This window comes from Phalacrocorax aristotelis, chromosome 1, assembly GCF_949628215.1.
Source record: "Phalacrocorax aristotelis chromosome 1, bGulAri2.1, whole genome shotgun sequence".
Classification (NCBI taxonomy): Eukaryota; Metazoa; Chordata; class Aves; order Suliformes; family Phalacrocoracidae; genus Phalacrocorax; species Phalacrocorax aristotelis.
In genome coordinates, this window is record NC_134276.1 from 154,517,675 (window position 1) to 154,541,197 (window position 23,523).

At 44.7% G+C, this 23,523-nt stretch overlaps 1 protein-coding gene across 3 annotated transcripts in view; it reads right to left on the bottom strand.

The window, feature by feature from the left end:
* The window catches only part of DGKI (diacylglycerol kinase iota), a 221,507-nt gene extending 198,222 nt beyond the window's left edge, over nucleotides 1–23,285 (bottom strand). For all 3 annotated transcript variants that reach the window (XM_075116925.1, XM_075116915.1, XM_075116931.1), the window contains exon 1: nucleotides 22,879–23,285. In XM_075116925.1, coding sequence (XP_074973026.1) covers nucleotides 22,879–23,285 — 407 coding nt within the window. The remainder of the gene's footprint in view (nucleotides 1–22,878) is intronic.
* Between the last annotated feature and the right edge of the window lie 238 nt (nucleotides 23,286–23,523).

Here is a 23,523-nt window from a genome sequence, read left to right on the forward strand (position 1 = left end):
CCTTTGGGCTGATCATCCTTCTTCCAAAAAGGTAAGTGCTGTGAAATATGGGAAGAAGGTATAACAAATCTGGAGATGAAAAGTGTTTCACAGATGTCTGCCAACTCTTTAATCTTTCCATTCCCTAAATGCATGCTTTTCCTTAACACCTACTAACCTCCCACCAAAATGGCTGAGCTTCAGTGCACACAAAAAGAAGTCTTCTCCCTATGAGGTGGTCACACCATCCCACCTTCTGCAGCTCGCCCAGGCTTCACCACCCAAGGGGCAATACCAAGCCCTCCCCGTCTCAACTCTCATGCCCAGTTCCAAAGGCTGCTAAGCCAGCTCAGCCAGGTAGCAGTTTAGTCTTTCTCCTTCCTAGGACATCCCATCAGCCACATTTTTCTGGCACCTCTGCCTAGTAAATCAAGGGACTCACTGACCTTTACCTTGAAGAGCTGCTGCTTCTGCTGTAAGTGACCAGCCCATGACACTGGGCACAATAATTCCAAAGAAGCACCTTCAATTTAGAGTGATGTCATTATTACTACTACTTTTAATGCTTGCTATCATTTCTGCATGGAGATAAATAAATCCCCATCTTCTCTGAGACTGAGAAGCTCTTATGAAATATTTCCATTCAGCATTTTTTCCAAACAGCTTCTTTAAAATGTCTTTTTTTAAAACCAAAGCTGACTCACCCTCTAATGCAAGATAGTCTGACTCACATTTAACACTTTGATCTCCATGGCTCATTTTGGTCAGCAACTGGTTAGCCATATCCTTGTGCTACACGCAAGGGGAAAGAAAGGGGAAATCAAAATGTACTTTAAACATCCATTAGGTTCCAGACCATTGAGAAATGCTCAGGATAAATCTGCAGAGAAAGGAAAATTGTTTCAGCACCCAGAGACCTATTACAAATTAGGACAGAAATGAAATTTTTCAGCAAGAGACAGATTTTCACTTTGATGTTCCCAGATTCACATGAAAAGGGGCTCCATACAAGAGATATTTTGCTAGAGGGGTTTCTTTTTCTCATTTAGCTTCATCAAAATCCTCATGATAAAACTGAATGGCACCACTTCAGAAATGAAATAACAATCCAGAAATAATTTCCCATTTACATGTAACTTGTGGTGGAATTTATTACTTAATACTGCTAAAGTATCTAAAAAGGGGAGGCCTAAGAAGTGATGCCCAAATTTAGGTCAGATAGAAACTGCTACTGCTTCATCCATGGGACGTCCCCAGTTCAAACAACAAGGGCAGCACCAACATCCTTGTTAGAACCGCACAATCTTGACCAGGGAAGGCTTCTGTGAGGTGTGTCCAGTTAAACCACCTGCAACAATGTTCCAGAGGAATCCAAGAAGCTGGGGAGCAGATCTTATCAACATTAATGGGATCTAGGAGATTGCTTGCCTCTAGCTTTCTTTGAAGGATGTCCAGGCTAACCTTAGAACCTGGCCTTCACCTTACTGTGGAGATGACTAATAAGACCAAACAAGGTCTTTGCCTGCTTGGCAGCAAACTAATATCCCCTACACACAGGCTTCTGAGTAACTTACAAGTGGTAATAGACTTCAATCCCGACTGCAGTGAACTAAATTCTAGATTCTAAGTTTATATTTAAGAAGTTGCTTACTAGGTTTGGGTGGGTTTTTTAACCATTGTCTGATTAACTAGGATGAAAAGGAGATAAAAGACTGGGGGAGAAGAGGGGAGGGATTTTGACATAGCAACTGGAAATTGACTTTAAGTGACAGAAGACAAAACACACTTGGCTTACGGCCATGTTTTGCAAAGCAGGGTGTGGGGACCTCAAGACACCCATATAATGAAGCATTCTCGCTCACAATTCTTACCTAGATATCAACAGACAGAAAAATTCCCCTTGCTTCATGTACTTCCTCTCTGCTCTGGCAGATGTTAGCGCCCAGACTCACTGCACCCACGCGTTTGAGTTCAGTCTGTGTTTAACATCATGATCTCACAAGACCACCAGCATCCCCAGTGGACTCTTTCACAGGCCAAGCAGGCACGACCCTTCTCTAGAAAACCCTCTGCCTGCAGAAAGCGCTGCCAGTGCCCATCCCTGCAGCATCTGAGCTCTGCACAGGCAAGGTGACTTAGAGAAAAGCTATGTTAACCTGTAAAAGTATTTCACACTCTGTTGGAAAGGAGCAACAGCCTTATCCTGCTCACCCACAGTGGAGGCACGTCATAAGCTCTCCTGTCACAAGGGGCCCCTTCATCGCCAGCCCCAGCAGCACAGCGAGGGTTCAGTGGAGAGCCAGGCTCAGCTTTGCTCCAATATGAGGTATCCAAAGGTCCAATTTATCATATGCCTCCACAGTTTGTCAGCTGCGTGTGATCACTCATGATTAATGTTCTCCTGCCCAGCTCAGAGGCACATACCCATGCCCTCTCACTGACCGTGTGTCATACGCGGACAGGCACACATCTCCAAGCCACAACAGAGATACGCTTATCCAGTGTTTTACATGCACAGCAGTTACAGTTAACGTATACAAAGCAATACATATCGGACCAGTCAACCCTCTTTTCGTCTCAGAAACACTAACACGCTGCCTCCTTAAACCACATCATCAGGAAGAGTCTGGGTAAGACATCTGTCAGGTGACAAAGAAGCAAACCCACACGAGAGAACTGCCACCAGGATAACATACTGTCCAACCATCCTGCTCTCACTGGGGCACTTCTCCCAGCTGCACACCTCACCTTTGCTGTAACCAAAAAAAAGAGGAATGTGGTGCTGCCTGATGAAAACAAACAAAATCCCTCTGATTTCACAGGGGCAAGGACTCTAAAATATATAGGATTTAAGGGGAAAGACTGCATCTGAGAAGGAGCCAGGGCAGAATGCACTCCCAGATGCACCTCTGAGCTCCCAGCAGGTCCCTGTGAACAGACATCGCTCCAAAGGCAGCATCGGGTCCCTGGCACAAACATCAGGGCAAGGCTGGCACAGAACTAGGGTGTTCCCAAAGTGGCCACAGCCCCACACCTCCATATGGATAAGGAAGATCTTGCAGGCCTCTGGACAAGCATGGGGGAGAACGGGAAGGGAAATAGTTCCTTGGGCATCACAGCTTCAATTAATTGAATTTGCATACCCAACTGTGGGCATACCTCCTCAATCTGGAGGAGCTGATAAAATTATTAGCACCCTCCTAGCTATTCCCCAAGGAATTACTAGTGTGATCTGATGAGACACTCAACTAGATCTTCTATTTATGAGAACCACCCAGGTCTAAACAGCAAAGGGTTTTAGCTCCCTGCTGAAGCCCAGGCTGTAGCAGCCTGTGCTGGCACCAGCCATCTGTCCTGCTCTGGGCTTGTCATACCACCCTGACCTCCACTTACTGCTCTGGGGCTTGGAACACAGACCTCCGCAGCCTGCCTGCACAGACCAGAGCAACAGTGTACCTACTCTGTAAAATACCTACCTTACTGGGTAGGACTAGTCAGAGCACTGCTCATGGCATACGCTGCTCTTCCCAAAGCACTGTGCATCAGCAGGGTAGGATCCTTGGCAAACAGATTCTTTGCCTTGGGGCACAAGGGCAGATTGAGGCAAAACGCTGTATATTGGTCTGCTTCAGCCAGGAGGAATGAAGTCAAGGGCTTTGGGAGACAGCTGAAAAACTACTGGGAAAGCAGAAGTCAGTAAAAGTGCATCCAAACCTACCTCCACTACACCTACTGAAATCCTCTATAATGCTGGAAAGATCCTCAGCCCAGTTAAAAATCAGAGAGTCTTAGGTTCCCCAAGTTCATGTGTCCCTTTGCAGGTATCCAAAAGGGATATTTACACCTATAACTATGAATTTTCCAAAAGTTTGCTTAGCCTTTATTCCTGAATTTCATTTCCTGCAGTAAGATGAGGACAGCTTGCCCTCTGCCATCCCAGTGGTGCTGCGGGGAATAACTTCTGTACAGGGTTTTGAAAACAACTTTAGAAGTCCCCAGAATTTGTCATTCTTCCCAGAAAATGCTTCAGAGAGGCTTGTGTTCAGCGCACTAGGGCCAAGAGCAGGGCCAGGGTCACACAGACCCAGTCTCAGCTGCCACCAGTGCTCCAAGGCAGAGGTGACACTGGCACAGCATCACAGGGATACCTAGCATACAGGTCACTGTCTGCAAGCCATCACGCTCTGGTAATGATTCCCACACACTGTGACAGTTGGTGCAAGAGTAGCTATGCTCGAATGCTCAGCAGCAATAATCAGTGTTATTCTCACTCCTCTTCAAAACGAGCAAGACAGTTGGATCCCCCAAAAAACATCAGGAACCCTGTGTTTATGCTCTCACGCAGGCAGAAACACGCATTCCTCTCCACCTCATAAAAGAGGCACCAAGAAGAGCAAGGAGGGAGACAAAAACGGGTTAAGCAGATGTCACAAGAGCAAAAGATAAAACAAAAAGCGCTGACACCCACACACAAGCCTTCAGGCAGCTTCTTGCCAGCAAGTCCATCCCCAGCACTACCCGCAGCTATTCACACTACTTTCCGTCCCCTGATAGGTATTAATAATTCTTGTCGATGGCCCTTCTGCTAATACATTACTGCTGGAGTGGTTCGGTCAGAGCAGAAAACAGCAGCAAGAACAGTCAAGCTGAGCAGAGCTTGCCTGGCTCTGAGGGAACATGCAAGAGCATCTGAGAGTGCAAAGCAGCTAGCACAGATATTCATGCTGCACAAGTAATTCAGCATTTTTCAAAACTTGGCTTTACAAATTGCATACAATTTTTCCACGCTACTGACTGTATGAAGTGACTGTTTAATACAGTAGTTCAGATACCATCAGCTTGGGCACAAGAACCCTATTTGTCTGATTTGGTTTGTTCCCTTTGTTAAGTAGCCCTCCTCTTAGCCTTTACAGCACAGGCGAAAGCTAAAGCATCAGATGACCTATCCTGAAATAGTCTAGCTTTAGGAATCCCAATTGTCCTGACACAATGAATTCCAAACAGACAAGCCACTAAATTTTGAAGGACCCTCAAAAAGCAATCAGTTAAATTCCTCCAAAATTAATTTGTTTTTTATGTAACACTACCATCATGCTTCCCATATTTATTTTTTAAACCAGCTACAGGGGAATGTTAACCCTATTTGCATGTAGTTTCCCATGCTTAAAAAAAAGATTCCAGAAGGAAAAAGTGTGGCTTCACACATGGAAAGGTCCACGCTGGAGAGGAGATCTGTTGCTCATTCTAGCATCTATATAAACAAGATTTCTGTTATGCCACAGCAGCCTGATAGACCCCAGAAGCTTAAAGCAATATCCTTTTGGATGCACAACTGTTCCTTCAGTGCATATTTACTGGATTTCTTCTAGCCCAGTCGTTATTTGGAGCTATATTTTTATGCACAAAACAGTAGCTTTCAGAGGAGGCAGGAGTTACTAAAAAGTTCATCTGTTCCAGCTGCTTATTCTTCACTTAAACTCATCATTAATCCTGTTTTTATGACACCATAATTGTCCCTATGGCAACCAATTATGATGTCACAAACAAGATTAGAATTTTAGATAGGGGAACAGAATTAGCTTCTTCATTATTTGTTTAGGTCCCTAGCGGCTGTCACGCCTGATCAAATCACTGGCCCGTGAGTTCAAGAACTCTCTTCTCAATATCCCACCATTACCCAGTATTTTAAGGGAAGGCAGCCAGAAGCACAAGCAGCGGCGTGTGCCCAGCGAAGGAGAGAAAGTTGTATTGCATGGAGAGAGTCCCTTTCCAGCCCCTGCAGATCATTCTCTCACCCCCTGAAGCGAGAAAGCATTGGCAACACTGGTGATATTATAGGTACTCAGTAGTCGGACTTGCCATGAATATGATTAATTTTCATGTAAAAACCTAATCCTTCTTTAGATTCTACTAAATATTTCCCTTCAATTATTTGATGCAGCAGTGAATTCCCTATTAAATACACAAAAAACAGTCATGTATGGCAAGTAAAGGAAAAGCCCCGAGCTTACTTATTTCATTACATTTTCTTCTACTCACAAACTAAATAACTGCAGTCTATCATCTCTGTTCCTGCAGAATAATCACAAATACACTTGAATGCCTGAAGTGATTTACATTACCCTTCTCTAGTCTTTTCATTTCATCTGTACTTTTTCAAGCTCCCAACAAGTCAGAGAAATAAAAGAAAAGAACAAAGAAGTCAGATATCAGTCACCCAGGTACCATTCAGCACATCAACAATTGGAGGTGTTGCATACTCAAGATAAAGATTATTTGATCCCATTCCTTCCCCCACAGGTTTGGTTTGTGCCATTTTGGCAAGGTGAATGAGTTAGGGTAGCAGCAAGAGTTAAGCTAAGGGTAAAGCTCACCAAAAAAGGGGGCTGGCCCATGGAATAACACCAGAACCTGCAAAGACACCAGCCCCCCCACCTCTAAGACATGTTCCTTTCACCAGCCAGGTCCAGCTTTGAACCATTAAGGAACAATCCTCAGAGGCCAAAGTAGTCATGGGCAAGCCATGCATTTTACTTTCCAGGTAATTTACTGTAGTTCATGGTAAAACATGACAAATGTGCCCAGGTTCTGTAGAAAAAGAGTTGGAGATGACAAGAGATTTACTTTCATGTCCTGCATTGGTACTGAATCACATAACAGCTGCCTCCTGGCTGATCCTGCAGCTGGCAGAGGAGTTCCTTTTAAAGATGCAATCCACAGCAGGCAAAATGACAACATCTCTACTTGACTATAGATCTACTGCTGCACTTTTTAAAATTTACATACTTGTCAGTATCCACTAAAAGAAGTCACCACCTCCACTTCAAAGCAGATTTCTCTCTTGCCAAAAAAAAAAACCCAAACAACCAAGATGCCTCCCCTGAAAAAATATCATTTTACAGAAAAAGATCCTGTTTTGCCTTTTTTTTTTTTGGTAATTTCGAAACATTTGTCGAACATTAACAAGCACATACATCTATTCATCCTACTTGTAGGAGTGGTCCACATAAAAACTAATTTTAGATTTTTAAGACTGCTCTCCACAGACCATCTGCAGACAATAGAGATGGGCTCTTCCAGAGAACAATCTGGAGCCAGAGCCTGAATTAGGCTGGCAAAATGGTCCTCTGGAGAAGTGTCTCTCACTTGCTAATGACTGTTGAGGACATCAAGGGAAGGTAGACTCCTGAGCCTGAAATTATCCTTCAAGAATAATTCCTCCCCTCCTCATACTGACTTCTTCACACATATCAGTACTCAATTTTTCCAGAGGCAGTAAGAAGTGACACCCAACATCAAGGCTTGCACGTGGGGACTGATTCATCACAACAGAGCCATTAGAAGGAAATGCATTAGTCTTAATGGCAAGAACTACGCACTCACATGGTCTCTTCCCAAGAAAGTTCAAATCCTGAGGGAGTCAGATGTCGGGAAGAGCAAAACCAGTACAAACAGACACTGTTCTTTGACAAGTCAGCAATCCATTGCCCAGACATAATTTATATTATAATAAACACTGTCCCACTATTTTGTGTACCATTTATATTCCTTTTTTGGCTGTAGTTACTAACATCCCTCAGCTTTGAACAGAAGACTGTCACCAACCCTCCACACAGAGCCTTTAAATATATGCTGGCTCCCTCTTTCTCCACTGCCCAGATTAGCTGGATAGGAGCTCCTCAGTCCTGAGAGCCAAATCTCATGGAAATTTGACTCCTACAAAACTCTGGACCTGTTGACCCAAGTACACTGTGGCACAAACCCCGTGACCAGAACATGTGTGGGAGACACCACCACCCAGCTGAGATCCACGACCTTGGTACCCCTCCCTGAGAGAGCATAAATGTTGATCTGACTGCTCCATGGTTGGAGGGAAGAAGGAGCAGAAGACATAGCTAAAGACCAGGTCAACACTTCCTGAGGGCAGAAGCTTTTTCAGCCCTAAAGTCAGAGATCACTTTTATTCTCTGTGTAAGACAAGAGGTAGTGTCCAATTAGTGGTTACATGGAGTTTTATTAACCAGGTGCATTCTGCCAGTAGCTGCAGAGGCAGAATCCCAGGCACCAAATATACTCAGAAAGAGAAGGAAAAGAAAAAACTCCAAACAAAAAAACAGCACTAACCATATACTTGACATCCATTCAGCCTTCATACATCCCTGGAGAATGACCTCCCTGTTTAGGTCTACAAATGTGGATGTCCACCCACTACCCAGTATTACTGTGATAACGTACTTTAATCATGACATCAAGCAGCTCCCACTAGCAGTCAGAAGACAATTCATCTTCCGTGTTCATTCAGTGTCTGGTCCTGCAGAAGAAGCTAAGTATCATAGGGCTGATTAACACTAAATGTGGTTATTACAACACATTTCTATCATGGAAAATTAATCATGACCAAGATAATTTCACAGATGCTACCAAACAGCAGCTTTGGCTTGCCAGGACTCAGTGTTTCCATTCTTTGGGAAATTCTGATATTTCAAATCAAAACAAAAGAACTTTTCTGAATCAGAGTTACAGAAATAACTCACCACGAAGAAATTCCAAGGAATTATAATATCAACTATTCTATATTTCAGATACTAAGACTAATATATTCTCATACGTTGCTCTTTTTAAAATCAGCATCTTTCCCAGAAGATTTCAGTTGGAAAATACTATGTCAAAATTCTAAAAAAGTTCCAATGGAAATTATTCAGCCACCCTTCTCCATTATAGAAGAATGGAATTACAAGTGAATGTATATGTTGTGGTACCTTCACATGTATTACCTTATGCCCTTAATTTAGAATGAGAGGTCACTTTATTTCAAGGAACAATCATGTGTTTTTCCATTGCTGCTCTGTTTGAGCAGATCATCTTCTAAATCGTGCTTTTGCACGCACTCACAGTTCAGCCTTGTCAGGCACGAGCCCTCCAGGCGCACATCCTCGTTCCCACCACTGCCTTGTTTGTACACCTCTGTCACTCCAGTCAGACGTTGACATGCACTGTTGTGCCTGAGACTGCCTAACGCTAAGACGTTCTCACTGTTTTGCATTTATCCTCCTATTATTTGTGTTTTCACACATAATAGAAGCTGCTTTGTCTGCCTGAGTAGTAAATTCACCTCACTGTCTTACAACCTTGCTGAAAAAAGCTGTTAGGATTGATTCACAATAGGGCCAACATTTCCATCAAGCAAATATCACTCTCAGCACCTGACAAATTGTGACACCATTTGCAGAGTGTCTGAATCAGAAACAAAGAGCTCCTGCTGGATGCTCGGGCGGGGGTGGCTCGGGAAGGGGTTACCACACAGGGAGCAGGGGCAACTGCCCAGGCAGGGCTCGGCCACAACAAGGCCTGCGAGAGCCTCATGTTTTCTGGCCACAGTCCCCACGTTGCCAGTGGGAGTGGGCAGAAGAGCTGACTTGCCAGGGAACAGCCTTTTGAGACAGCAGGCTGCTTCTCCAACTGGAGGAGAATTCACATCTTTCCTTTTTCAGCCTTTGGACTGAATTGAGGGAAAGTTGGGCTACAATTTTCCATCCCAGCTTATTTCCTCCTCCTCTCCTTCTTTCTCTGTTTCACATCCCTAATGGCCTCTTTCAAGCTTGGAAGCATGACTTCCCACACTCCCTCCCTGTCCTCATAATTACCTGTGACCCACTGGAAATGTCTGGTCACCTGAAGGGTCCAAAATTCTGACTGGAGCTGGAATGATCAAGACTTCTTTTTATGACCTACAGCTCCATGAAACACAAGCATATGGGAGAAGCAGGCACACATTAGAGCTCCCAGACCCAACTGCGGGCCCACATCCACATCCTCCAGGAGACAGTCAGCTGCAGTTCTCATTTAGTAATTTCACAGCTGCAAAGGATAGCAAAATAAGGTCATTGGTGGCAGAAAGGCAAGGCCATCTGGTATGTTGGCACTTCACGTGTGAAAGAGGATGATCTCTGATTTTCAGGAAGCAAAAGACATGAGTAATCTCAGGATAAAGGCCAAAGACTGAAAAGAAAGTGAATTACCTTCTTTTTCTGCTAAGTCAGGAGAGAGACAATAATCAGCGTGTGATGAAAGCTTTCCCTGCTGCTGCCTGTGCTGCAACTCTCCCTGAATAAACAACGGCCCTTAGCGGTTAGGAAGCAAGGGGGAATGAGCCCAGCACTTTCACAACCATTGGTGAGCTCCCCTCTTCCTTCCAAAATTAGTCATCGTATCTTCTGTTCCCTCAGAAACAGCAGGAGCTGCGAAAAGAGAGGAGCTCCCACACCAGGGCTCAGCAGTGGTGGCTTACTCTTCTTCCATATTCGGTTTGTATGCTGGTTTTACTCAAATTCGGTTCAAGACCAGGTACTAATAGGAACACCAAAAATCAAAGTCTTTCTTCAAAAAAAGGGAATCAGAAATGTAAGCAGCTATTATATGGACAGGTGGAGGATATTTTCACAGCCCCATCAGAGCTGATGGCAGAATTACATTTGGTTGCTTTCCTTTGGCACTAAGGAGGTAGGGGTAAGGAAAGAAGTGTATTGCACAGTCCAGGGATTAGGGAGAAAAGATCATATTGCCCAAACAAGGGATTAGAGGAAGCTTTTCTTTTAAATTCCCTGTTATCAGATCTCTCACATTTTAACCAGATGTGAGGTGAAAATTGGGAAGAATACATTACTTAATCTTGGATAGGCGACTCTAGGTGATTACATATGAGGAAATAAAAATATTTGCAGGTCATACGAAAGATCTCTTCCAGTTACCAGCTATAACCATCAGAGATACCTTAGCTTTGTGTCTTTTATGAAAAAAATATTTTAAAAATGAGCAGAGTTTACTCCATTTAAAAAAAATAAAAAAGAACAAGATCATCACATATGATGTTTTTCTGAAACACGTTCATTAAGGGGGAACTCACACACAAGCTGCTGGGTCCATCCTGCCCTGGAGAGCATTTCTCAGAGCGCTTGTGGCTTCAGACTGCCCACAGCCTTGAATGAACATGCATAATGCATGGATTATGTTGTTGATGGCCAACGCACCCCCAAGAGGGGTCTGGACAGAAGATTGCTGTCGGGTGGGAGAGCCTAGGCTATTCCCAGGGTGAAAGACATGCAGTATCCTTTCTGGAAAGCAGAAAAGCCGTGCTCCAGCCAGCCCTCCCTTTGGAAGGCACCAAACCCTTCAGGCCAGACTGTCAACAACCATCCCTGCTAAAGGTTATGGTTTTTCTCCCTCTCAAAAGGATGAAGGTTTGATAGGTAAAGGGGTGTTTTGGGAAAGGACTGCCACTTGTCTGAAGGCCATCAGGTTAGCAGTTTCTAAACACCACATAAAAACTTTGTGAGGGGGCATCTTAACTGCTATATTGGTCTTAGTCCAGCTTGTAACTGTCCCAGCATCACAGCCAACATTAGTCATCCCTCCCACTACCTGCTGAAAAAAAAAGAAACTAAGAGCTGACAAGACAGAAACCAAATAACCCAGCACTCAGTAGTTTTGCTGTTCACGCTGGATCATGGTGCATTTATCAATGATACTGCCCGCATCAGACTCAAGAAAATGAAAAACATTGGTTTGTTCTTTGCCATTCAGGCTGATTCAAGATTTGCAAGGCCAAAAGAGAATCCACACAAGCATCAACGCTTCCCTGTATCCAAGCCACTGTGAACCTACTCCAGCACTGTTTGTTATGCATCAGCAGGGTTTGTTGAGCACCTATCAGCATTGCTTCAACATCCGAAAAAGCTGGAAAAAAGAAAACCTGAAAAGCTGGAGATGGCAACTGGTGCCTCCTCTTTTTTGCCATAGCTTTGCATTACATTGCCAGGCAGAACTCCAAAAACAGTCTCTATATCCAATTGCACATAGAACATGCACATAAGTATTTTGCAGCCACTGCAACATAGTCTACTACCATAGGGCGTGAAAACTTCCCAGTATTGCAGATCTAAAGGGAAGAGGAAGCAGCTTATCATGAGCATCTTGATAGTAAAGAATTAGAGATGCAGCACTGGACTATAAAGCTCACACTAGCCTTGGAGTTAGGGAAAAACCTGTTGGAGCAAGCTCAGTAATTTAAATCTAACCTCGTAGAATGTGAAGCCCAGTGTTTATGGAGTTGTATGTTCTTTACCTGTTGTACTGTACACCACCCCAGGTACAAAAACCCACACAGAGCACCATTGCCTTGGCAGGAATCAGCAAAAAAGACAGAAGTATACTGCAAGATAGGTTGGCAAAGGCAAATTACAGAATGAAAAGGGAGATAGAGCAACTCAAAAATAAAGAAATCCAGAAAGTCTATCACAGTAAAAATTGGCCAGGGATAAAACAAAGAAACTACCTGCTCCAAAGCCAAATATACTGCCCTGGAAAAGAAGTGACAGTTGCAACTGTTGGCTACCTGCAGAGACAAAAATGAAAAATAAGGAATAGCTTAAGTTCTTCTCACTAACGGAAGGCCACCCACATCCAAACATGCCAGCTGCACTGGTACTGCTGCTAATTTCTTCTTCAATGTCATTTTAAATCAGCCTAAAACCTGGAGGTGACTAACACCAGCAGCAAAGGATCCGACTAGCACAAGCAGCTGGTAAGAAACTGGTACTGGATATCCCTTAAGGCAATAGCATCAAAGGCACTTTTGTTTACTATCTACACGGGGGTTTAACATGTGAATTCTCTCAGGGTCTCAATTTACAACTAACCTCAAAACTCATGATGAAACTTTATTCACATCTCTGGCATTTCTTTTACTTTCACAGGAGAGTCCATTGCCCTCTAGATCATCATCCCAAAACCCTAAATGAGGCTAACATCGGTAATTAATAACTAAGGACTTGGCCTAGCACACACCTACACATGGCATTTCATTGCCTTCAGAGAACCTACAGGATGCAGTGCTCAAGTTGGAATGAAACTCAAAGTGTTTTCACAACAAAAGGATGTACTCCTGGGATCATTCACTAATTGGATAAAAGCATAAGAACTACCCCATTACCATCCCTAGAGGAAACTCATTAGCAACCTAATAAAATAAAGTGATGACAGGAAGGTATTTTCTCATCATCTTTTAATGCTAACAGGCTTCAAAGCCATTTTGCTTCCTCACCTTCTCCTATGGTGCCCAGAAACCCCATGGCACCTCTCAGAGCATCCCAGGCAGTCCCGTCTCCTGCATATTACACAGCGTCAGGGAGCAGTTTCAGAGCACAGAGGGATTCTAAGATGTTCAACTCATCATCTTTGATGAATCTGTGCAATTGAAGCTTAATCCCTGCCCCACTTGGAAAATGCTCCCAGTGGGTCAAGCTTCCTGATGAGTCATACAATTTAGAAGGCGTATAATCCAGCTATAAGGGGTTTTGCTGTTTGTTTTTATGAAAAGCCAAGCCTGGGAACATTTGAAAGAAATTAGAAATATTGAAACCAATTTTAAAGTTTTGAAATATTTTAAGTTAGTAAAATTACAAATATTGAAGTACTACAGAAGTATAGTGCTTCTTATAATTATGTCTATATTAAATATGATAATCGTTTTCTCCTCCTGTAAAAAGTGTCAAGTCATACCCCCAAATACTCATGTAACATATAGCCCTAATCAGACATACTTTAGCAGTACATATTAAACACATTCCTTAGTAACAGCGAGGGAGGAATGGATAATTTTGAACCCATCTGAAGAAGGTAATACAAAGCAAGACAAGGTATTCACCCACCACAATCCCACTATCGACACCTACACCTCTCACCACTAAACACCTTCCTCCAAGTCCCTGGACATTCAAAAACAGCCCACATCTCTCTACCAAGAACTCTTACATAGAGTCAGACAAGCCAAAGACACCAATACTATTTATCTGGGCAACGCACCTATAGCCTACCTGAGGCTACAGGGCAGCCAGCAGCACCACTCCCCAATGCCAATAAGTAAACTCATTGCTGATGGCATATACCTTATTGGCAGCCTGAGAGAGTAGCGTCCTGCACCTTCTCATAGCTCATGTTTATCCACAAAGGTACACAGGAGGAGTAATGATGCGTTAAGTTAGTACGCTTCAAATCTAAGCACAATTAGACACCTCTGTTCTCTTTGACTACATGGCCATTTGTCCACAACAATGGGGATTAGTGTTAGGTAGCCTCTGGGGCCAGTGAGCTGGAACAGTTTCTAGGTAGAATTTGAAGCCATAACCCCTCAAAAAAGGGTAGATGGACCAGATGATAAAATAGCAGTTTCCCATTATGAACAGCAAATTCTCAAGTTAGCTAAGCTTTCAAACAGCTGATAAGCAGAAGGGGATTCTGGCAGTGCCGCTCAGAGCTGCATTTGAAGGGAAATCCAGGACTGGAAGGTTCAGGAGCTCATTACCAAGCCTTTTTCTAGTGTAAGTGTTTCAGACCACCAAGGTTCCTCAAAAATGCAGTATAGAAAGTATTGGGGAAATACCAGGCTCAATCCTGGAACACAGACATGCTCAGCCCTGCACTAGCATACTTTGCCAAGGGTGCAGTAGTTATTGACCGTTAGCTCCTCAGAACCAGCTAATAAATCATTCCCTTCCCCCTCAATCCCTTACCTACCTGTATGCTGAGCCATTTCAGTAAGTTAGTTGGAGGTGCTGAGACGTTCAGAACCATTCAGTGCCCTGTGGCAGCCTCAAGCTACCACAGGTCTTGAACAAACAAGAGGGTTTGTTTTTAAATGCACAAATAATTCAGAGGCAAAACTTGGGTATATTGTATTCTAAACAAGATCAAATTATAATATTCATGCACTGCTGTCCTCTGCCTCTCCCCCAGCTTTCAGGTTTTCTCTGAATGTTGCAATTTTGATCCTCTTCTGTTCCCCTCTCCTTTTAACCTGGATGAGAGGCCTTGCTTTTAAAGCTAGGGTCGAGGATCCACTCCCACTTTGTCACACAAACTCCACCTGCCATCTTAAATAAGTCACTTTATCTTCCTTTGTCTCTGTTTCTCAAAAAGGATTTACAAAGAGTCAAGTTCTACATTGCCTGCGTTAGGTAGATATTATCACTTATCAATTACAGACTTATGAGTGGAAAAAGCTGAGACAAAGTATAATGGACAAGTATTAGACTTTTTTTTTGGTGTTAAAAACCGAACAGCCCCTTCCTTGACACTACACTGTCTCCTACTCCTTTTGTGGGTCTCCTCTGCAGACCAAGATAGGGGGCTAAGGTCTGTTGTAACTGAGAAATAATTCTAGTGAAATTTAAAGTTAAAAACCCCACTTTCCTTCCTAACCACAGTCACTCCAAGCCCAACGTTATCTTCAGAGAAGTGTTCGGGCACAGTCTGGGCAGGGAAGGCTGTGCAGGGTCACGGCCAACCTGCGGCACATGGCAGCCAGCACTCATGAGATAAAGTGGTGCTGGTGTGAGGGCCACATGCACCAATCTTCACCAGTGAAATCCTCCCTGAATTAGCTTATAGACAAAAACGCAAAAGACAAGTTTCCAGAGAGGCAAAAAAAGCCTTTATGAGCTGGCTGAGATGCTATCAACTTCCCTGCAGGCAGCATGAAGTGGGTTGCATGTGCATCAGCAACAGCCTTATCAGAAGTTGATCACCCTAAGAGACAAGGTTACAGGAGAATTCAGGGTTGGCACAACATGGGAAGCAGTTATACCCACAGGCCAGCACGTCCACACTGAGAGAAGCAGGAAAAGAGAAATAAAAAGTGCAGTATAGACAGGAACAAGAAGTGAAACCAGAAAGACCTGGTAGCTTTGGATAGGCCTGCAGATCTTCGACTCAGCTCTTGGCACAGCACTTTCTGTCAGACCTAAGAACTCCACCATGAGCAAACACATTAACATTTTATATACATTTTTTACATACATAGATATATATTACCTCAGAAGAAAGGAGAGTTAAATAAAGGGAGAAAATCCATACACTGGAATTAGCAACATAATGACATTCCTTCATCTTACGTTCCTGGGCATTTATACAGAGCATGCACCAAGGCTCCTGAACACACAGCCCACCCTGGCACACTCTCCCTAGCCCACACAAGGTCTAGCAATTATTTGGTAAAAAGTACAGATCGTTTTCCCACATAGCTGCAACCTGCAAAACACACAGCAGAGTCCTTCATGCTCATGCCCTGTCATACACCTTCCTTCACCCTGAAGTTATTCACCATGGCATCAACTTACCCATACACAACCATCAAATATCCAGCACTAACCCCCACGGAGGGTCCAATAGACTCTGTACACATACATGGTCTTACGTTAATGTATTCTTACATATTTTTTCCATTTACACCCAGTCCCACATAACTCTTCTCCGTTAAGAGCAAGAAATGGTCAAATCATTCAAAAACAACAAGAGGGGGAAAAACCACCAACATCAGGACATGCAGGGTGAACTGTATATTTGAGTTAATGCATCACTGCTACATACAAAGAGTTTTTTAAAAAACACAACTTTGTAGAGAGTGAGACACAAAAAGGAGGCCCAACTCTCCACATCAGATTTATTCCAAGGCAGAGCTCCTCATTGTCCGTTCTGTAACTAGAAGAGGTTGTCACAAAACTACGAGCCTCCCATGCCTGGTTATTTTCTTATTCTTCTTTCCCTCTCTGTCTTTTCCTTAATATCTGGGAAATCCTTTGGCCAATTGTCAGTGTCTCATACCCAGGTTGTGCTGGATTTACTAATAAATAGGCAGGAAGTGCACCTAAGACTGTTGCACATATGCATCACCTTCCCAACATCTCGGCCAAGTTCGCTAAGTAAAAAAATTCCCCTGTGAAAAGCCTGGTGAAGTTTCAAATAAATCATGTCATCAGCCCCATGACTGACTTGGGTGAGAAGAACTGACTCTCTGCTCATTTATTCCAAAGGACCAGCTAGAACAACGGTGGTTTTCCACCTCAAAGTTACATGGCATCTGATTCAGCATTTATTACCCGATTAAATTTTCCACCTGCGACAGTCCCAGGGCAATCTGAGTCCACAGGTCTGCGCCTGTGCTACACAACAGCTTTATTATGTGGTCATAGAGGCTCCCTCTTTCAAATCACTGGTGCATTTATCTCCTCTTGATATGTACATAATGCCATTGCAGCTCACATGTAGCTTTACCCAGAGTTATCATTCATGTGTCTTTTGTAAAGTATTGCTAATCTCAGATACAAAAGGGCGAATAAAAGACATGCTCTAAATTCACAATCCTTTTCCTTTGTGTGACCTGGAGACATTGATGGCCAGACTTGCAGCCATATCTCGAAGTCAGGAGGGAACTTTAAATGTCATCCTGGTTTTCCCCATGGTATTATTCTTGTTTCTGAACTTTTTTCTGCATTTTGCTCCAACACAGAACTTCTACCTTAAAGCTTAAAGGCCCCTTCATGTACTGAAAACATCCAGTGATGTGCTTTGGGAGAAAATGGTAAAGTGGTGATGGATATTTTGGGTGACAAAGTAAATTGAGTCACTGTTATGTGAGAGGGTGGTAACAACTCTGTACAGTACCTAATCGAAACTCTTAAAGACAGTTGTAAGCAGATCTTATGAGATTAGGCCAGAGAGTGAGAATTATTTTCTTTCTATTAGGTAGAAGACAAAAATTCATCCATCATTTTCATGCAGAACAATGTTACTCATAGAAATAGGATGTAATAAGATTCAAGGAAACTTAAGAAATCAACACAATCAAAAGATCAAAGGCTTGTGTTGGGTGTTGTCATTTTTACAAATGTCATTCAGCTTTAATTATTTATAATGTTTTACAGTACACTAGTAAATGCTGTCATATTTCACAAAATAATTAAGTCTTAGTAATAGGAGACACCTCTATTATCTTGTCTCTATTTAATATTTACTGAGAAGTGATGTGCATTTTATGATCATCATCATGTCTAAATAACACGCAAAAGATGAGGATGTTTCCTATCCTTAAATTTCTGGTTTGGTTCAAGGCCCCATCTGCAGCCCCAGGTACTTACACGCTCATCAACAGTGATGAAAAGTCCCTGATTACAAAAGCCTCAGGATTTCTCTGCCATAACCCTTTCCCCTTCAAATGCAGTAACAAAACCCACTCATAATTATAACTCCTGCTACTTTTTGCCACAACAGACAAGCAGTTATTGCTGATGGTGCCAGAGGAGCGGCCGGCTTGATTCTTGGCTTCTGCTTGCAGAGGAAGGGTCAGGAAAGCACACAAGGCACATCCCGAACAGACTCGCCTGGCAAGTCGGAGAGGAACATCAGCCAAAGGAATTCAAACCGCCTATTGTAGACAGCAACATTTCTGAGTGGAACTGCATGGCCAATGGACATGGTGAGTTAAGAAAGCCAGCACCTCCAACCACTTCCGTTACCAAAAGCGAAACACGTGGTTTCCTGCTCAGGCAAGACACCTCAGCCACAAGGAAAGCACGATAACCGAGCCACCAACCCGCTGGCTATTAGCAGCGCGGGACCACGCGGTGATTCGTTCTGGCCCCACTTTTGGAAATCCCCGAGCCACGTACAAGCAAGAATCCTAAAGCCTTCCACCCACCACATCGGGCAGGATTTCTCCACTTGGTCAAAATGAAGTCACATTTTTCTAGATAAACTACTCTCTAGTCACAAGCCTTTGCCAAATGCCACTTAACTCTCACAAGAGGGCCACTAAAACTTACAACTTTATTTTTATTCCCAATGCCACTGATCAAGACTCCCTGGATTTCTGCACAATAGTAAGAAATTTAAAACCATTTACATTATTGATGGTTTTAGTCCGTTTGCTTTTTTGGCTTGTGTTGGCTATTTCAGGGTTTTTTTGGTTGTTTTGGTTTGGGTTTTTTTTTGGGAGGGGGGGGGTCCTTTACTATTTCTCTAAGTTTAAACAACTAAATTACAAGCCCACATTTCAGATAAGCTTTTAGAGCTGCAAACACCTGCAGGAAACCTGTTGGATAGAGCTTTATTTCCAAGGTTCTCGAACCATAGCTTTTTATTGTGGAAATATTCTTACTGAGCATCTGTTTGGTATAATCCGAATTTCTCTTTATTTCAAGAAGTACTTTGGAAAAGCCACTTTAGTCTCTACTTTAGCTAAAGGAGACTGAGGTTCCTCACATAGCTTCATAGTGACAATATAATAAAAGCTAAAAGGAAAGAAAAATTTACCTACTAGCTTTGTGTCACAATGTCTTGCAAATATTCTGCCAGGTCTAGAAATGTAGAGGGTAAATACTACTCCAGAACCAATCTGTAGAGACCATTTCTCTCTGGCAGGGGTACCTATTTCATTCACTCCTTCCCCCCTCCCACCCCCACCCCCCCCATTTGCCAATTTCTGTACTGTGGGGTGGGAATCTGAACTTTTGGTTCTGTGTATTAAAAAAACATTTTTCATTTTGTGAGCCCATAGTTCAGATTTTAAGCAGAAAAGCCAAAATAATCTTCAAGATACTTAATTCCATATTTGTAGGGTAAAAACTTAGCCCTAAAAATTACTGCTTAGCTATTGGCATTCTGATGTTAGCATCCAACCATTAAATCGGTTGGCCCCATTTAAGTGCACGAGGCTGAAAAGGGAGAACATTTCTTCGAGGTTTCACTCAGTCTGCACAGGGACCAGCCCTGCAAGGTACCCCTCATCGAAGGATCGACACTTCTGATTGCAGAGTGCCCTTCCCCTCCCTCAGCAGCCCCGCGCTGCCGGCAGGACCAGCGGTACCCGCCGGCTGAGCTCCGGCAGCAGCACCCCCTACTACATCAGGCAGGGCAGGCGCCCCATCTGCAAATTAAGAGCCACTTAAGGGATGCGTGTTGCTAGCACATACACACAAACAGACACACTTTAAACCCATTAGCTCACGCACAAGCACAGATAAGTGGCATATCCCCACTGTGTATGTACACATAATTACAGCACATCACTAGAAAGAAAACAGCAAGCGAACATCTACTCTTAATGGAATGACAAGCTTTTGGTACAGACAACGAGCTTTGAGAATGTCAGGTGCAAGGTGGGCTGAGCTGGGAAAGCAGCAAGGTCAAGGGAGTTTGAGCTCCCTCAGGCACACCTGTGCTATTTAAAGTAAGTTTTTCCTCCTAATGGTTCGATATGGGGGACAAACATGCCTCCACTGCTATTTATTTCACAAAATCATTACATATTTACAATGCAGAAACTGCTGTATGAAGGCACTGGCCGCATCAGTACTAAACATTGTTTTCTGAACTACATTGCTCATGGGTTTGGTGCAATTTTAGAAAATCTAACGAGTTTTTTGTATGCAACAACTATGTCATTAGCCAAATAGACCTGCATTACAATTAACATAGTTGCTGTTTAGCAACAACAACAAAAAAAAGGATGGGGGAAGATATTACTTTAAGCCAAACTCAGGTAAACCATAGTTTCAAAACAGGGAATGATTAACATAAAATCAGTACAGGAAATATTTTTCTTCTTCCTTTTTTCCCTTGTGTCAATACCTTTACCTCTTTTTCAACCAGTCATTTCATTCCTTCAGTTGCCACTATTTTTTACAGGCGTTTTCATGAATCTCTATTATTTTTAAGTTACAATTGTTGGGGTTTTTCTGCATGTATAAATACAGATATATGAGTGTGTGTCATTATAAATACACCTGCACAGAGAATCCTAAATGAGCTGTTTGAAAGTCTGTATTAAGCCCTGAATAATTTCTATTGTACCCATGGATAAGGGAGTCCATGTGCCAACATAAATAGATTTTCCTGTATATAATATAGTCATTTACCTTTACAAATGTATTTCAGCACCATAATTTACTGAGAGAAATGGCTGCAATTTAAGGAGCCTGGGGGTGGGGGTGGGTTGTGGAGAGCTCAGTGGAGGTCCTTTGTGGCAGTTTTCTACTCTTCCATCTACTCAGATTGTTCTCGTTACAGATAAATGAGAGAGTGCGCATTGTTTGTGGGAAACCAGCTCCAAAAGAAGAAAAGGTGTGGAAATCCAAGGATGCAAAGAAAATGTACTTTCTTACACATACCCTAAGTCAAGTAGAATGAGTAATATGCATCAAAAGATGCTTACAAAAAGGCTTTTATATCTGAAGGTTCAGGACTTGTTGTACACTTGCCTAGATGGAGGAAAGGCAGAGGGAAGAAGAGAAAAAACCCTGAATTTCCTCCTACAAGTGTTTATTATGAAACCCTTACAAATATCAACTATGCAGAAAACTTCAAGAATACTCGTGTCCTTAATGCACTCCTAAGTAATCTAGAGAACAGGCCATTACAGACAGATTTTAATATCTCACCACCACCAAAAGAAAAGGGGGGGAAGGTGCCAAAATTAATGGCATAAAAAAGAAAATGCAGACCCTGAATAGAGTACCTCTAAGATCTACTGCAAGTCCCATGCCTTCTGTACCAAGAGCAGGCACATGAGCAAATCTGCCTCTTTAGCAGCTACTTCAACAACCCACCTACAGAATCTGCCTTTACCTGGAATAGATGACTTGCCCCTAAATGGGATGCACTAGGAAAACTATCAGGGTCGAGATGCGAGAGTACTGCGAGGTGACCGGTATCATGGACTTTAGGTGTCCAGTAAGTTTTCTTTTTCACATCAGTCACCTTATTGAATCCAGTATGAATCAGCCCAGACTTCACACTCACCAGTGGGACCATCAGCCCTTACGGGGAAGTCTCTCTGCATACATGAAGTATTATATAAAACTTCATCTATGAAGAGTGTTTAATTACATCATTTTTAAGCCCCACCACATGCAGAGACTCAAACCATTACTAAACTGTCTAAGATGTAAATTGACAGCACATTAAAAAGAAGTCTCTATCTCCACGTTAGCGGAGATTCTTCAGCTCATTTACCTAGAGCTAAAGGCGCTCTTTCCTTGTAGAGACAAAGTAGCATCTCTGTCTTTTCTATGCTCTCAGTTAAGGGGGCTCATCCCTAAGCACCCTAGAACACCAGTTACTGGTGGTTGCTGCCTCCACCGAGGCTTTGCAGACAGAAAGCAGCCAAAATTAGGTAAGACTCGAGAACTTTTTGGCCTGAAGCTTCTCAGTCAGCAATCACCTTCAGCAGCTGCTGACCATTAACAGATCCTAGGTAGGAACAGAAAAGCGGACAAACCCCACCAACGGCCCCCCCCTCATACCGGAGTATTTACAGGAAGAAGAAACCCACTTATTTGATATTGGAGATACGGGATAAGTACACGGCCATAAAAATGCAAGACCCTGGTTATGAAAGTGACGCCCTGCTTTGGCTATAGCACGTCATGTGGCACCCCGGTGGCTGCCTGCTCGCGGCCCGCGGCCACGCGTGGGGGTGCCTGCCCGGCACCCACCTCTCCTCTCCACCCCGGGCCTTACACAACGGGTGCTGGCGCGGGTGGGGAGGGAAGGCCCACGCTCCGGGAGACTTCCCACGGAGAAACCCTTCTCGGGAGATGAAATGCCACCAGAAAGGATTTTCCGCTCCCTTTTGCGAGCATTTGGAGGCGCCGGGAACACGGGCGGCTGGGATTTTATTGAGAAGGGCAAAGCGTAAAGACAGACCTATTCCCCTGGCAGCCGGGCAAGATCCCCGACTCTCTCTCGGAGTAACTCAGAAGTTCACCCACGAACGCCATCCCCCTTCCCACCTCCCCTAACGCTGCCGCGCCGGGGGAGCCCCCAAACCTGAAGGCAGCGGCGGGGCTGAGGAGAGGTCGCTGGCTTAACGCAGCGCCGAACTGCGGAGGGGAGGCGAGGGGAGGGTGGGCTCTGCTAGGCTTCAGAATGAAGAAAAAGCCCCCCAAGGCTCCAGGGTGCTGCCCCCACGCCGCTGCCGGACCCCACCTGCCGCCTCCCTACCTGCGAGCACCCCGTACCCGAGAGGGGCACCGCGGGCGCCCCAAATCTGCCCCGCCCGGCACCCACCTGTAGGACACCTGCTTCCTGAAGGTGAGGTTCCGCAGCTTCTCCTCCAGCGACTCCTCCGCCGCGGACAGCCCCGGCTCCTCCGGGACCCCGGCGGCTCCCACCGCCTCCCCGCCACCCTCGGCCCCCCGGCAGCCGCCGCCGCCGCCACCCGCCGCCCCCGTCTCCTCCCCGCCGGCTGCGGCGGGGGGGTTCATTGCGGCGGGGCAGAGGGACCGATGAGGATGAGGAAGGGGTGGCGGAGGGGGCAGGCGGGGGGCGGCCGGCGGCTGCAGGCGCTGGGGGGCGGCGGCGGTGACCGGGGGGCCGCTGCTCCCGGGGCCGCGGAGCGCGCTGCGAGCCGCGGCGGCTGCAAATGGCAGCGCGGCCGCGCAGCATCCATCGGCGGCCGCACTGCAGCGGGGCATTGTGGGAAACTCCCGGCCGCCCCCGCCACGCCCCGCCGCCCGCCCGCCAATCGCCGCACCGCTCCTGCCGACACGCCCCCCTCCCGCTGCCACGCCCGGCCGCCCCACGCCCACGCGTCAGGGGGACCGTCGCGCCGGGCACGGGCCGGTTCTGGCCTCGATCGTGGCCGGTCCCCTCCTGGCGACACGTTAACAACGCGCGTGGGAGGGTGAGCTCAAGCGCCCCAGAGCACCTCGC